The sequence below is a fragment of the Thrips palmi genome, unplaced genomic scaffold (genome assembly GCF_012932325.1).
Source record: "Thrips palmi isolate BJ-2018 unplaced genomic scaffold, TpBJ-2018v1 HiC_scaffold_5, whole genome shotgun sequence".
NCBI classification, from domain to species: Eukaryota; Metazoa; Arthropoda; class Insecta; order Thysanoptera; family Thripidae; genus Thrips; species Thrips palmi.
This window is the reverse complement of record NW_023144632.1, coordinates 10311767-10326672: the sequence shown is the minus strand read 5'-3', so window position 1 is coordinate 10326672 and position 14906 is coordinate 10311767. Positions and strand designations below refer to the sequence as shown.

The window sequence follows — 14906 nt, the reverse complement described above, 5'->3', positions numbered from 1 at the left end:
CGCCCGTCATTCTGAGGTTAGGCAACCCAACTGCCTCGCGAGGCTATGCTCTGTCGGCCGCCCGTCAGTCTGGGGGTAGGCAACCCAACTGACTGGCGCGGAAGGCACAGTGGTTTGAACTCTGTTATTCTGTTTCAGACTGGCACCTGGCAGTACAAGATCGAACGCTTCCGCGGCAACCCGCAGCCCCACTTCGTGCAGGTGGTGGCCAGCGCCCGGTCCCCGCTCATCCCCGTGGTTCGCGCACGCTTCTACACCTCCAAGGGCAAGGGCCCGTTGGTGCTGTACGTCCAAGTGACGTACGGCCACTTCCCCGTGCTCGGCGCCTCCGTCGAGGTGACCATCACGCGCCCCAACCTGCCCGGCCAGCCCGGCCAGCCCGGCCAGATCGCCCAGCCCGCCCAGCTCAACCAGACCAACACCACGGTCAGCAGCGAGACGTTCCTGCTCCTGGACACTGGCGCCGGCGACCCCGACCTCATGCGCGGCGATGGCATCTACTCGCGGTACTTCAGCACCCTCATGAGCGGCGCCGGCACCTACACCTTCCACGTGACGGTCACGGACAACGGCCACACCGCCTACTCCTGGAAGGAGAACCGCCAGGGGCAGCACAGCCCGGTCGAGGGCTACGGTAAGTGCACTGTGAAACTAGAGGAGCAGGTGTGGAATTTGCAGTCTCCGCACTTGGAAGTGCCGTTTACTGTCTCCACACTTAAAGTGTGGAGTTCTTCACGTTTGCACCAAACCAAGCTCTGTCGGCTACACTTGAATAAGTGAGCAGTCCGCAAACTCCACACGTCCGCACCAGAAAGTGTTTTACAGTGGGTGACGGGCCCAGCCGGCCCAGCCTGCCTGTGACGTGTCCGGACGTGTCGCTAACGGTGTGCCCTGTTCTGTGCCCCCAGGTTCTTGCTGCGGCAGTGAACTCAAAACCCCCGCCCAACACATCTTGCCGCCGTTCCAACGCATCCTGCCGCCGCTCACCATGGTCCTCGGGGACTCCGCCTCGATGCTGGAGCACGACTCCCCGTTCACGTCGCCCGGCCGCGTGGGTAACCTGCGCGTCGAGGTGCTGGGCGGGGAACCCAGAGCGCGCCTCACCTGGACCAGCCCGGACTTCGGCGGGCTCGAAGCGGACCGCTACGAGATCAAATACTCCACCCAACTGCGTGAATTGGTAAGATATGCCTCCGCGGCCGCGTCATTGCCCAGTGAGTTGCGCGCCAGGCGTGGCTAACCGAAGTCTCTCCTCCGCAGATCGACGCCTTCGACACCCAGGCCCAGACTTGGGAGCATGGTTTCCCGCCCACCGCGTCCCCCGGCAAGCTCATCAGCTTCACCCTGGACGTGTCTCTGGAGCCCAGCCTGCTGGACACTCACTTCTACGTGGCGATGCGCGCCTACCCCGAAGAGGACGTGGACCTGGGCCCCGGGCCCGTGTCCAACTGGGTGCGCGTCTTCGTCAAGTCCCCGCCGCCGGTCGTGACCACCCCGACGAGTGTGAGAGGCGGCAACGACGCCGGCGGCCACGACATGCCGCCGTGGGACATGGGCCCCGAAGGCGAGGACGGCCCCGACCAGCGCGTCACCGGCTACCTAGAGATCGGCCTGGACATCATCATCCCCGTCATCGGCGGCGTCCTCCTGCTCGTCATCTGCCTCGGAGTGTACTGCTACCTGTGCGTGGTGCGCCGCGAAACCCCCAGGGCCGTCAAGATAAACCACAACAACGGAGCCCCTGGCGGCGGGCCCCCCAGGCCCCCAGCGACCTGCGCCGAAGCCGACAACAGCCCCTGCTTCGAGCAGAAGAGGCGCTTGGATGTGGACGACGCGATGGACATGCACGCGCAGCCGGGGAACCACAGCGGTGGGCACCCCAGCCCCACGCACAGCATGCCCGCCACGACGAAGCTCTCGTTGATCCCGTTCAACACCGGCAACATCGAGCAGAAGCCCGTCAGCCCCTTCGGCATGTGGAGCGCGTCGGAGTTGCTGGGCGAGCACGACCGGCGCGTCAACCCCGACGACGACGAGCACGCGCTGCCCGCCTACCACATCCAGTACCAGTACCAGCCGTACCACCACCAGCACACGCAGCTCCCGCAGCACGCCGTGGACGGCAGGCCGCCGCAGTACGACCAGCAGTACTACCAGGAGCCGCACTCACCGCCCGTGCCGCCGCTGCCGCACCTGCACTTCGAGGAGGACGCTATGTACGGCGTGCGGCAGCAGTGCCACCCGCAGCCCCACCCGCAGCAAGGGTTCCTGCAAAACAACCGGGCCATGGCCTTCAACCCCAGCCTGCAGGGCTCGCTCAGCTCCGTCAACAGCGACCGCAAGAAAAGGAACGTCACGATGGTCTGAGATTTGCTTCGCGGGTTTGAACCCGCGCGCTGCTCTTGTATCGTGGTTGTGATCCTGGAGCCGCATCTCAGGTTTGGACCTGGGCGCTCGCAGTAGGGGCCGTCGACATTTGCGACTTTTCGATTTCGACAACGGAATAGCACTCAAAAGTTGCGTTTTTTTAAAGCTGATTTCAGATCTGTCCTTGGTTTTGCGATCAGACAAAGCTTTGATGACCCTACCGGGCCCTTTTATGCAAAAAAGCGGTGTTTTTCATGTTTCTACTGTGTTTAAAGGGTCCCGGACAGCCTCCACGTCGTCGGCCAAAGGGAGGTGACCGTTGAGTTGTCTTCAGTAGCATAAAAGACAACACTCTGAGCCACGAGGGGTCGAGGGTCACCCCTCTAATGTGCCAAAGACCTGAAAAACTGAATTTTTTTGGTCGAAAATCACTCAATTTTTACCATTTTTTTACCGTTTTTCGACTATTACGAGAGCCCACGGGCCCGAGGTCATAACTTACGCAGACCAAAAGGTGTCACTGGGTATAAGAAAGGTCACCCAGCCCCTGCCCGGGCCCGGGGAGGCGCTGGGGCAGCGAGAGAGGCGGTGTCGAATATGTTCAAAATGACCAAAATCAGCTGATCGGCCGCCTGGGACATGCTGTGTAGGGGATGGGAGCGTGTCGCCGCGCCGGTCACGACGCTTCCCCCCGCTGCCCGCCCAGCCGGCCTGCTAGCCAGCCGGCCTGCCAGCCCGTCGGCGCTGCGTAAGACTGCAAGAGGGACAGAGCGACGGGAGCTGCAGGGCGGGCAGGCTAAAAGCGTTTCCAAAGAATCCATCGCTGCCTCTGTCGCACCCCGGAGGCAGAGCGACGGAGTGCTGCTGGCGCGTGTTGAGTTTGAGTTGCCTAGGCACAGTGAGGCAAGGCGTCAGAGTCGACGGTGACCGCTGCAAGCGTCGTGCCAGCCTGGCATGGTCGACATGAGCCCCGATGGCCTGAGCCCCGGCCGAGCCCGACTTGAGCGCCGACACGAGCACTGACTGAGCTACGATGGCCAGAGCCCCGAACTGAGCCCCGGCCGAGCCCGACTCGAGCTGCGATGTCCAAAACCCCGACCTGAGCCTTTTTTGAGCCCCGACCTGGGCCTCATTTGATCCTCATTTGAGCCCCGCGCCTAAAAAGTTAAAATTTTCAATTTGAACCAAAATTTTGAAGAACAATTCAAAAATGGAAGTTTTTTCGGCGTGGGGCTCAGATGGGACTCAGGTCGGAGCTCAAACCAGGCTCGGTTCGGGGCTCTGGCCATCGTAGCTCAGTCAGTGCTCGTGTCGGCGCTCAAGTCGGGCTCGGCCGGGGCTCAGGCCATCGGGGCTCATGTCGACCATATGCCAGGCTGGCACGACGCTTGCAGCGGTCACCGCCGACTCTGACGCCTTGCCTCACTGTGCCTAGGCAACTCAAACTTAACACGCGCCAGCAGCACTCCGTCGCTTTGCCTCCGGGGTGCGACAGAGGCAGCTAGCAGGCCGGCTGGGCGGGCAGCGGGCGAAGCGTCGTGACCGGCGCGGCGACACGCTCCCATCCCCTACACAGCATGTCCCAGGCGGCCGATCAGCTGATTTTGGTCATTTTGAACATATTCGACACCGCCTCTCTCGCTGCCCCAGCGCCTCCCCGGGCCCCGGGGAGGGGCTGGGTGACCTTTCTTATACCCAGTGACACCTTTTTGGGCTGCGTAAGTTATGACCTCGGGCCCGTGGGCTCTCGTAATAGTCGATAAACGGTGAAAAAATGGTAAAAAATTTAGTGATTTTCGACCAAAAAAATTCAGTTTTTCAGGTCTTTGGCACATTAGAGGGGTGACCCTCGACCCCTCGTGGCTCAGAGTGTTTTTCTTTTATGCTACTGAAGACAACTCAACGGTCACCTACCTTGGCCGACGACGTGGAGGCTGTCCCGGGGGCCTTAACACAGTAGAAACATGAAAAACACCGCTTTTTTGCATAAAACGGCCGGTAGGGTCATCAAAGCTTTGTCTGATCGCAAAACCAAGGACAGATCTGAAATCAGCATTAAAAAACGCAACTTTTGAGTGCTATTCCGTTGTCGAAATCGAAAAGTCGCAAATGTCGACGGCCCCTAGCTCGCAGCAGGATCGTGATCTGGCCATGGCCGAAGCAGAGGTCCGGCACCTGGCCACGTCCCTAGCCGAGGACTTCGACCGGCTGAAGGCCGTGGAAGAGGACGCGGCTGAGGCCAGGGAACGGGAAAAGGCCCGCGCCCAGGAGGAGGCGCGTGCCCAAGAGGAGGCCCGCGCCCAGGAGGAGGCCCGCGTCCAGGAGGAGGCAAGGGCTAAGAAGGAGGCGCACAAAAGGGCCAATGCCGATTCCCAGTTGAGGGCCAACCTCAAGGCGCAGGCCCTAGCAGACGTCGTTAACGCCGTGCGCCTTTACCGGTACAAGTGTGAGTGCGACAGTGCGACGCGAAGCTCAACTTTTGGACACTTGCGAAAGCAACAGTGCCTGCCAAGGGCCTGGGAGATGATCCACGTGTGATTGTTAAGGCAAGTCTCTGAGATTCTTCCGCCGCGACCCCAAGCTGTTGCCCAGTGTGTGAAACGTCATTCCTCTAGTCTTTTCTTCTCGCGCCTATTTCTCTCTTGTAAAGTGTGTTTCTCCAAAGGTACTGTGCAGCAGAGTGGGGCGGCTTTGGCCTGCCTGAAGAGATATTTAACTAGTATTAACGCCTTAATTCCAAATGGATGTCACGATGTCACTTCCAGTCAAGTTAAGGGACCATTTTTGGGTCTCGATGACTCAAATTGACGTCTCTTGGATGGAAAGTGACTTCTGGTTTCACTTGGGAATAGTCAATGTTTTTAAATTATAATAATTATCTGTGTATAGTGTATTCTGTCTATTTTCGTAAGTTTATCTATAGTCCTCAATTGTTTTTGTTTCTGTTGAAATTTTTCTCTATATTTGTTTGTATGTTCGAATTTAAACTCGGTGTCTAGTTGAGTCTATCTGTGCTTCGCTGTGTCTGTGTCCATTTGTGTCTAGCCTTGTCTATCTGTGTTTATGTCTTTGCAGTTCAACTTTCTAGGATAAATCGGTATTTCCTATGTATCAAATTATCAACCCAGTAACAAGAACATCAATGCTAGGGCAATGGGTTATTTCCTTGACATTTTCCCCATGGGTTGCCTAAAAGGCATCTCTTGGGAAAGCACAGTGAACGTTGTGTTTAGTGTACTTGTGTCATTGCACTTTTTCTATACTACAAATCATTGTCTACATTATATTATGATGCCAACCCCTATTGTGTCCCTGTTATAGTGTGTCCTTGCATTGTGCTCTTGTATTTTAAAAATTACCCAATGAAGTGTGTCATTTTATGCTCTGCATGGGCGTACAGGACATGAGCCCCGCCCCGTTTGACCCCCGATCGGTCTGAGCCCGACCAGAGCCCCAACCCCAGCCCGACCTGAGCCCCGACTCGGCAGCGACTCGACCCCCAATATCCTGAGCCCGGAGCCCTGTCCTGAGCCCGCATTCAGCGTCGACGTGAGCCCCATTTGAGTCCCGCATTGAGCCGCGGGGCTCAAATGAAGCTCGGGTCGGGGCTGAACCGGAATCATGCCGGGGCTCCAGACATTGGGGCTTGGATCAAGGCCAAAATCTGCGCTCAACTCGGACATAGGTTGGGGCTCGGAACATCGGGGCTCAAACGGCGCTCCTGTATGCCTTTGCCTGAAGCATGCGTTCTAGTCATTAGCACATGCATGTGCGCCTAAGAATTTCAATTGTTTTGCAGCATGTCCGCCTTTCTCTCCCATTCTTATTTGAAAGAAAAGAATCTGTCTTTGTTCAGTTAATGCAGTGATAATCCATAGTACACAGAAAAATCTGTGACACCACCAGAAATGCTGCATGTAAATTGACAACTTGGCGGGAGGGAAGACTGACTGAACTCACTACTTTAAGTGTGTAGTGGAAATCAATTGCATATTGTAAATATTTTTTTTGTTTGTAAATATAAAATTATACATTGCCATGCTAGAATGTTATATAGTTAAAATGTTATGAATAAAATTGAATGTTATGCATGTATGAAGTGGATCTGTGTATGATAACATAGTAGAATTATAAATAAATTTGAAGTGATCTCACAAGAAACCAATGTTCTTTCCTATAACTCCTGACACTATGGAGGACCATTTCAGTCCTACACAACCTTTCTCATCAAAAAACTAGACTTATTTAGTCATGTACCGGAAATATGTAGGCAACCCATGGCCTTTTCAGCGCAATATAAATTAAGTAGATTTTTTTTCTGGTGAAAATCGGGAATTAGTTGAGCTTGCGCCTGTAAGATAGGCAAACCATCGTTCAGTTCAACAAGCTTCACGTTAAAGGTCATTTCAAAAACAATACAGAATGCGCCAAAGAACATTGCGCACGGACATAGCAACGCTTCAGACGCAATTTCAGACTAATCGGAGGTGGTCGACCATTTTCGTCGAAAAAAGCAATGGGTCGGTCGGTCGCAGACGGTCGGTCGGTCCATCGATAACACTAGCTCAATGCGAGGCATTATGCGAGGCAGCGGTGGGAGCCGACGGCGGGAACTCTTTCGCATCTTAGCGCCACCAAGGTAGGCCACCCATTAGACACGCTGGGGTTGGGAGCTGGCCCTTACAGAGCCAAGGTAGGCCGCCCATTTGACACGCTGTTGTGTCACACCGCCCTTTTGGCCTAAGCACGCCTGGGAGTCAAACCTTGACCCTTCATCGTGGCGGCTGCTCTTTCTTAGCCACTTGTACACTCATCTGCTTACATACTCCCTTTTTGTCGTGCTCTGCAAACTAAAGTGTGTACATAGTGCACTCTTATTAAAGCATGCTTCCATGCACACTCTTATTTTCAGCATACTTGCCAGGCACACGCTAAAGTAGAGTGTGCCTGGCATGTACTCGCTAAATAAGAGTGTACCTTGCAAGTACACGCTAAAATACACTCGATTATTCCTATCTAAAAGCACGGGCCAGTTTAAGTGTACTTAGCAGGTACACTCTTGTTTAGCGTGTACATGCCTTACACTTTATTTAAGCGTGTGCCTAGCAAGTATGCTGTAAATAAGAGTGTGCTTGGAAGCATGCTCTAATAAGAGTGTACTATGTACACACCTCAGTTTGCAGAGTGGCGGCCATCATGGAGGGCGAAGAGGAAGAGAGTTATTGTTTTTATATTTTTAGGTATATTTGTATCAATATTAACAAAAGCATTGTACAAATAGCAAAATGGAAAAAATCCTAAAATAAACACTACATAAATAGGCATAAAGTTGAAACACATCCAAATTATTGCAGGTAGTACCTCATCTGACTTCTTATTTATTCATTTATTGTAGAAGGGAAACAACTTTTTCCTTCCAATTCATTCCATAAAAATCTTGACACAGGTAGAAAAGCCCTCAGTTTTAATAATAATTAGGTGTATTCTGTTGGAATTGTGTGTGCACCATTCAGACATAATCAAAATCATTAGTATCAAATATCTTTGAACAATCAATAGACAATAGACCTTACAAATTAACAACAACAAAGGCATATACAAAGTTACTATGTTGACATAATAACTTACATAACACAAAAAGAATAATCAATAGGCTCCTGTGAAAATAATACCACTAATGTTCAGACTTTCATACCAGGTCATAAAGTGGTATTTTGTATCCCAGCATCAGCATGAGGATGTTTGCCATAAACTTGATCTCTAGTCTTTGCATTCTAATTTTAGTTATCAACAATCAGATGTTAAAAAGCACATCTATAATTTGATGTCATCTCAGAAAGCAGAGGTGGTCCAGGCTATTTCAAGTCCAACAAGAAACAGTTGTTAAAACCCATTGGATTAATAAAGATGGCCCAAGTCACAATATAAATCATGTCAACCACAAATGCTGATACACTACAACATTCTAAAATCTGTTTTAGCACACAACAAAACATGTGTTACTCCAGGTAGAGATAAAACTTATGTCACATTCAACTCCAGACTACTCAAGTATCACATAATTCATATCAATCATTATTAACATCTTTAAAATCATCTTTCTAAAATAATTGGCAGGATGTATGCCAGAAATAATTATAAAAATGTCACATGAAAAGAATCAAATAGATTTTGACTAGGTAACTTATTTTGTGCCTCTATTGAGAGACAGATTGAGGGACACATTATAAAAACTCAGTACAATCAGAACAGAAGTGCGTTTTTCAATGTTGCATCCAATGAAAACCTTTGAAGATGTAAGATAATACTCAAGTTCTTGTACACTAATTTACAGATAATATCAGTGAAACACCCTTTGACTTAAAACTGTCCCTCTTCAATATATCGACAAACACTTGTTGGAAGAGGCAAATTTTTGATCTGATCTACACTAGTGTGTTGTCTAATCACGAAACGGCATAGATATTTAAGTGATTCCACATGAGTGATACGAGACACTGGTTTTGCTAGTCGGACAGGAAATGATGGATGTCCAGGTGACCGTGGTCTTGAATAGCAAAACACATTGGATTGAGACGAACTGATAGAATGCTCAATCATTTCAGGAATGCTACTGAAAGGATATGGTTCTGGTACAGAATACAAACTAAATTTCCCACTAGCATGAAAGATCCGAGTGTGGAAAGTTCGCCCAGAGCAGCGAAAGCTGACGGTCAGAAGAAAATGGTCATTTCCCGAGTCTCGAACCTGGATAAGAAAGGATAAGCACAAAATTAGACGCAATATAAATAAGAAAACCCTAAAACACAATAAAACAATCAACAAAATGTATTACCAGGAAGGACCCTTCAGGTTGGTTAGATAATGTTTCCTCAGCTTTCTCACGAGTTAAGGGACCCCAATACCACCCATACTTAGAAAGCTCTTGCAAATGGCCGGAGAGGCTTTGAGTTTGGTCAGTCATGTCCATGTCAGCAATCGGATGATCTTCCTCAGGACTTTCATCAGAAGGGTTTGAATTTGACATGGTTGAAAATGGACCTCTAGATTCATTTAAAGACAAAGATTTCTGAACTCTGGATCGATATTTGGAGCGGACATCAGTGATTATCCTTTTAATGTTACTAAGAAATCCTGCTTTTGAAGGTTTCTCATCAGAAGACTGTTCATTGTCACTATCTTCATCATGGTTATCATCCTCTTGCTGATTCATATCTGCTCGCATTGAAAAGCCTTGTCTGAAGACTGAGTTGATGTAGTTTAAGCTCCTATTGTGCAGTTTTTTCGAATTCTGGATGCAGGTCATCTCAGAGAATTAAATAGCTGCGGACATGACAGAACACGAAGATTAGTTAAGAAATTAAAATTAAACATACCAACAAAACAATATTAAAGACAGAATAAACAAAGAGGAGGTTGATTAAATTCTTCTTAGATACTATTTGTGTTAAGCTGGTTGCTGGTTGTGTCATCAACAAAAGGACATGTGAAACATGTGACAGATGATGCAGGTTCATGAGTTCAAAAAATTTCTGATCAATTAAAATTTTAAAACTGAACTGAAAGGACCTCTGGGCTAAAGGGAAAGAGAGAGAAATTCTTCTTCATTGAGATCATGCCCTTGGGCCACTACACAAAAGGTGCAAATAAAGTTGACCCCAAAAATAAATATTTGTCTTAAGATATAGGTTTAGGCTATTGACCTTTAGGAGTGACCGTTGTAAAATGAACAAATGAAGTAAACGGGTAAATTAAAAGAACATCAAAAGAATATTGAGTAGTTATATTAGATTCACCCACCCTAAACTAAACGTAAATAATAAGTCAACCACCCTCAGCAACACTCAGATGGCGAAACCCTAACCTAGCCTCAACAAAACAAGCAAAATAGGACACGAAATTAATAATTGCGTCCATTTAAATCGGAAACCAGCAAGAATCTCTTCTCAGGCGTACATGGTTGAGAAAAATCTCCGGGCAACATAAATAATATGTGTTTTCAAAGAGACTTTGAATTTATGAGGACTAAAGTTACTACTCTAAAACTCCGTACTAACCGGCTTCATATTAGTTTATGCTAGTGAAAAGAAGCCTTCAAGGCAGCACTGTCTATTCGAGTACTCCGTCTCAAAATGATCATTCATAAAAAACATACTGTCAAAACGAATAAAAGCTACAACAGCATTATCATGACTCAAACACACACACAGACACACGCAACGACACGGACACACTTACAGTATGAAAAATATAGCTCCCTGGGCTGGTTGGCGGGGCGGGAGTATTTGAAATTGAAAATAATCCCATAATTCAGAGGTATGATTCATGCGCACCGCCCTTTTTTTTCTCGTCCAACTAACAACTGCCTTCGATTCAACTCTTTTCTGTTTCAATGGTTTTCAACTCAGCTGGATGTCTGCTGTTCTAATTAAAGTTTTCCCTGCCACAAGCACATCAAATATTTTGCTAGCTTCTGCCTGCTTCAGCTGTAAAGACCAACTGACATGACCATGAAGTCCTTAGTACTTAGCTTAGAAATTGGCAATGGATAATCTGAGACAAGAAGTCAACTACAGTGTAAACTCCATGTTTGTGTAGCTTTATGCGGGTCTTTTGACATGCCTTCCTCGCTTTACCTTAGTGCCAGAAAAGACCCACATTTCATCCTCTATAGTCTACTAGTGAAGTGCATTGTTTGAACATTCTATAATGTTTATCAAAATGACTTATCCCAAATGTTGACTCTCCTTATGTTGTTTTGACATTATTCTGTTGATTCTGTATGGTTCACTTCTTCCCTATGCTTATAACACTTTGATTATGCTCAAAAAGTTGATGTTGGCTATAACTTATTTTGATAAATTTTAAAGAATTTTAGCATTTTAAAGAATTAAAGAAACCTCGAGTCAAAGTAAGTTACAAATGCCTTCTTCTTTTTGCCTTGGTACAGTTCTGAAATTGGAAAGTGTGGGAAGTAAGAAGGACAAATTATCAATGACATTTTCTTTAATCCACACTATTGATGAATAATGATACAAATACAACACTTTCATAATATTGGCCTACCTCTCATTTTGTTAACTTAAATTATACATGGGAATATACAGCTATCGTACATAAGAGAGCCACTGTATGGCGCATTTGTAAGATTTTCTTCCAAGAAAGGAAAAGAATGATTGCATTGATATACAGGATGAAAAACAGAGATACACTGTTTAAATTTTTCACAAATTTATCACCGAGGAGAAACCGTGCTGATGGCAATCAGCTTACTACAATGAAGTAATTCATTTGGTTTATCAAGGTCACAACTGTGGCAAATGTAGCATTACAATCCACAGGGCTTCAGAAATGCCATATACTCATATGGTTTGCGGTTATCCCAAAGTTTAATGAGCTGTGAGGGTACAGCTGAATCTTTGGGGCAAATCTTATTTGAAAACAGTAGCCAAATTTTCTTTTGTGGCAGAACGACACTAGCCTTTGCTCCACACTAAAATCACTAATGACTAGAAGAGATATGGGAATATACAATGAGTAACTACTCAGATTTCAATGAGATACGTATGCCTCAAAATTAGTATTATCAATTCCCTACTGATGTCCAGGTATTGCATGGTATTACACATTATTCTCACAAAATTGAAATTTAAAGACAAATTCAAGGTCACTTACTTGGCAACCTTAAAATCACATATGATAAACTTGATCACTTCATCTGATGGCTCTGCAATACAGCGCTTGGATGAAATCTCAGTTGATGTCAGAATGTAAGTGCATCATTATGGCCTACTGTCAGTACAGGATTGGACCCACTAAAGTAATACCACGCAACCATTCTTATCTACAGTTAAAACTTACAAAGAATCAGACGGGATAGGGGAACATAGCATGGTGCTAATTGGTAACCCCCACTCAATATCACAAAACAAAGTCTTGCTGTGAATCTGCAGAATGCAATGCAAACACATCACAAGAGAATCACAACACAAGACTGCTTGGAGCACCCCCGTGTCAACAAACATTTTTCATCGTGTCTTTCAATTTAATCTAATGCCATGAGTAGGTCTATGTAATAGAAACTTAAATAATTTTGGCAGTGTAAGCACATCACACTCATTGCAGAATAATTTGTTTCACATCATCAAATAAAATACGTGCCTAGAAGCAATTTCTAATAAATGCTTTGTATACAAGTTACATTACCCCATTCTTAAAATTAACAGCCTTGAAATAATAGTATTAAGAAATAAGTTGCACATTTTTACCAGGCTGGGGACAAAACTATGTTTTAAACAAGTCTTAACAATAATAAAACAGATTGTTATTAATATAAATTTGCACCTTTAACAATATGTACACAAAGAGAATATTGACTACAAAGGGATTTTCAACTGTGGCCTAGAATTTTGTAGCCACGAGTAACATTGCACTATCGATTCATCAGAAGTGGTACTAAATACTCATTGTAGTGACAGCATTTTGACATAAATTCAGTTGCGACAGAATTGTGAAAGTACAATATGAAACTATATATGTTTCAGCAGCATGTGGAATGTTGGCACTACAGGCCCATCATAATAAGATAGTAGTCCCTTTGAAAAAATTAGGCGAAAAAATTTGAACGTCATCCATATTCTTACATACTAGTAATGGAGGAAACAAAGTAGAGTGCTAATCAATATAAAAGTTTGAGCAGTTTGTTCTCTTAATCAGCTGCTCTTGTTAAAATTTTGTTAAAGGTTGGATGGAGTCAAATTGGAAATAACAGCCGCAAAACTGTACAGGCAAACATTTGAAACACTGCAGCTCATTAGGCCGAACAAAGAAAACGTTCATAGAAATTTGACCAGTCCATTGACTAATTGACTCTAGATCTTAAGCTCGTTTACTTATTTATTTACTACCATAAAGAACATGAATGTTAAAGATTAGCATGACAAATTTAATGAAATTTGTAGAAATACATGGAAACTAAAACTCAGGGGAGATAGTAATTTCAGTGATTGACCATTTTGTAAGCATGTAGAAAAGCCATCTGCCATCTGCTCACTATACCAATGAATATACTAAAAAAATTGGAACATTATGTTGAAAGAACAATTCAAAGAAGAATTTCAAGTCCGATCTACTACTACATTACTGAAATGCATATTTTCATGACAAGAGCTGGCCTAATTTCTGATAAGGAACAACATACATAACAACTGTCAAATTTAAAACATTCCTAACATGTCTTGTGAATTTAATAAAAGTTTGGAATACATTGAGTTTAAAGACCAAACCAACAATAGTACTATTTCCTTTCAGACTCTGACGTGTCATGATAATGAGTTTCTGCCAAACGGTGACTGTGTGACTGAAAAAATTTGCTCTTCAGAGAATCACACACACACTCATACTTGAAATCCACACTTAGAATGCCCCGTCTCAAGTCTTCCTGCAATTTGGGGCGATGAACTGGCACAGTGTCACAAGTGTCAAAGAGGGCGGTCGCGCCGAGCGCCGAGCAATGATGGCTGAGCGTCCGCGGCGTCTGGCCCTGGCCGCCCTCGCGTCAATATTCTCCTTGGTGAACCTTTATTTACATGTTGTTCACCAAGTCAAGCAACTCTCAGAAAAGCAGGTCCGTCCCCGACTCCTCGCTCCACGTCACCGACTCGCCCTCCCGCGCGGGCTTCAGGTGGTCGCCGTCGTCGGAGTGGTCCCGGTCCGCCTCCAGGGTGTCCACGCTCGACGCGGTGGAGGCCCCGCTGGCCGCGTCGTCCGGGGATGACAGGCTGGACAGGCTGGGCGACGAGGCGGACGGAACTCGGGTCACCCCGAGCTGGAACGGTTCCGAGGCGCCCAGCGCGCCCAGCTGCAACTTGCTGGGGGTGTAGCTAGCCAGACTACCGCTACCTACAACACAAGGACAAGGGCAAGGGTCAGGCAGTGCAGGGCAGGGCAGGGCAGGGCAGGCTGGACAAGGTGTGCCACGAGGAGGGGCAATGCAGTCACTATTTCGGGATTACTCTGTTCAAAAGACTGCAACAGTGAGCAAGTCTCTACCTGAAAATCGAAATACTAAAGTGCAGGAGTTAAATCGCCAAACGCCAGGCATTACGGAGACATGGCTATTAAAGGGTTGGCAGGGCAGAGTTGCACTAACATGAGTGAGGAAAACCTAGACCAGGGATTCGGTCCCTACGGGCCAGTGTAAAACAAGAAAGCTTCTTGGACCTGAAACAAGGAAGAAAAAGGCAGTTGGCTTGAGAGGTTCAACGCCAAACTAATGCTGGAATCGCCGCAACAGTCAGCAGCTCCCGTCGCTCCGTCTCTCTCGCACCCCTCCAACACGGCCCATGAGTGTGAGAGAGACAGAGCGACGAAAGTGCTTCTCGTCAGAGCCAGTGACGACGAGCAGGGGCCCCAAGGACCAAGCTTGCTCCGCCAGGAGACTGATTTCGAGCGGGAGGCCTGTCTCTCTCGCTCTCGCGGGGCGTGCCGTACAGGTGCGAGAGAGACAGCATCACCGTTCTCCCGGACGGGGGCTCATC

The 14906-nt window shown here is 47.2% G+C and overlaps 3 protein-coding genes across 4 annotated transcripts in view; 1 reads left to right on the top strand and 2 right to left on the bottom strand.

Moving 5' to 3' along the window:
* LOC117650589 (calcium-activated chloride channel regulator 2-like) overlaps positions 1-6528 on the top strand; it is a 79698-nt gene extending 73170 nt beyond the window's left edge. The window contains exons 3-6 of the mRNA XM_034394118.1: positions 139-634; positions 909-1180; positions 1261-2452; positions 4493-6528. Of these exons, the coding sequence (XP_034250009.1) occupies positions 139-634; positions 909-1180; positions 1261-2367 (1875 nt within the window). The 3' untranslated portion in view covers positions 2368-2452; positions 4493-6528. The remainder of the gene's footprint in view (positions 1-138; positions 635-908; positions 1181-1260; positions 2453-4492) is intronic.
* A 1207-nt stretch (positions 6529-7735) lies between these two features.
* LOC117650221 (suppressor of cytokine signaling 6-like) lies at positions 7736-10594 on the bottom strand. The gene is made up of 3 exons (XM_034393467.1): positions 10425-10594; positions 9203-9690; positions 7736-9114 (listed from the first exon to the last, which is right to left on the bottom strand). The coding sequence occupies exons 2-3, from the start codon at positions 9671-9673 to the stop codon at positions 8728-8730; spliced, it is 858 nt and encodes a 285-aa protein (XP_034249358.1). The 5' UTR covers positions 9674-9690; positions 10425-10594; the 3' UTR covers positions 7736-8727.
* Positions 10595-11355: 761 nt separating this feature from the next.
* LOC117650219 (flocculation protein FLO11) overlaps positions 11356-14906 on the bottom strand; it is a 32383-nt gene continuing 28832 nt past the window's right edge. For both annotated transcript variants that reach the window (XM_034393463.1, XM_034393464.1), the window contains exon 4: positions 11356-14268. In XM_034393463.1, the coding sequence (XP_034249354.1) occupies positions 13982-14268 (287 nt within the window). In that variant the 3' untranslated portion in view covers positions 11356-13981. The remainder of the gene's footprint in view (positions 14269-14906) is intronic.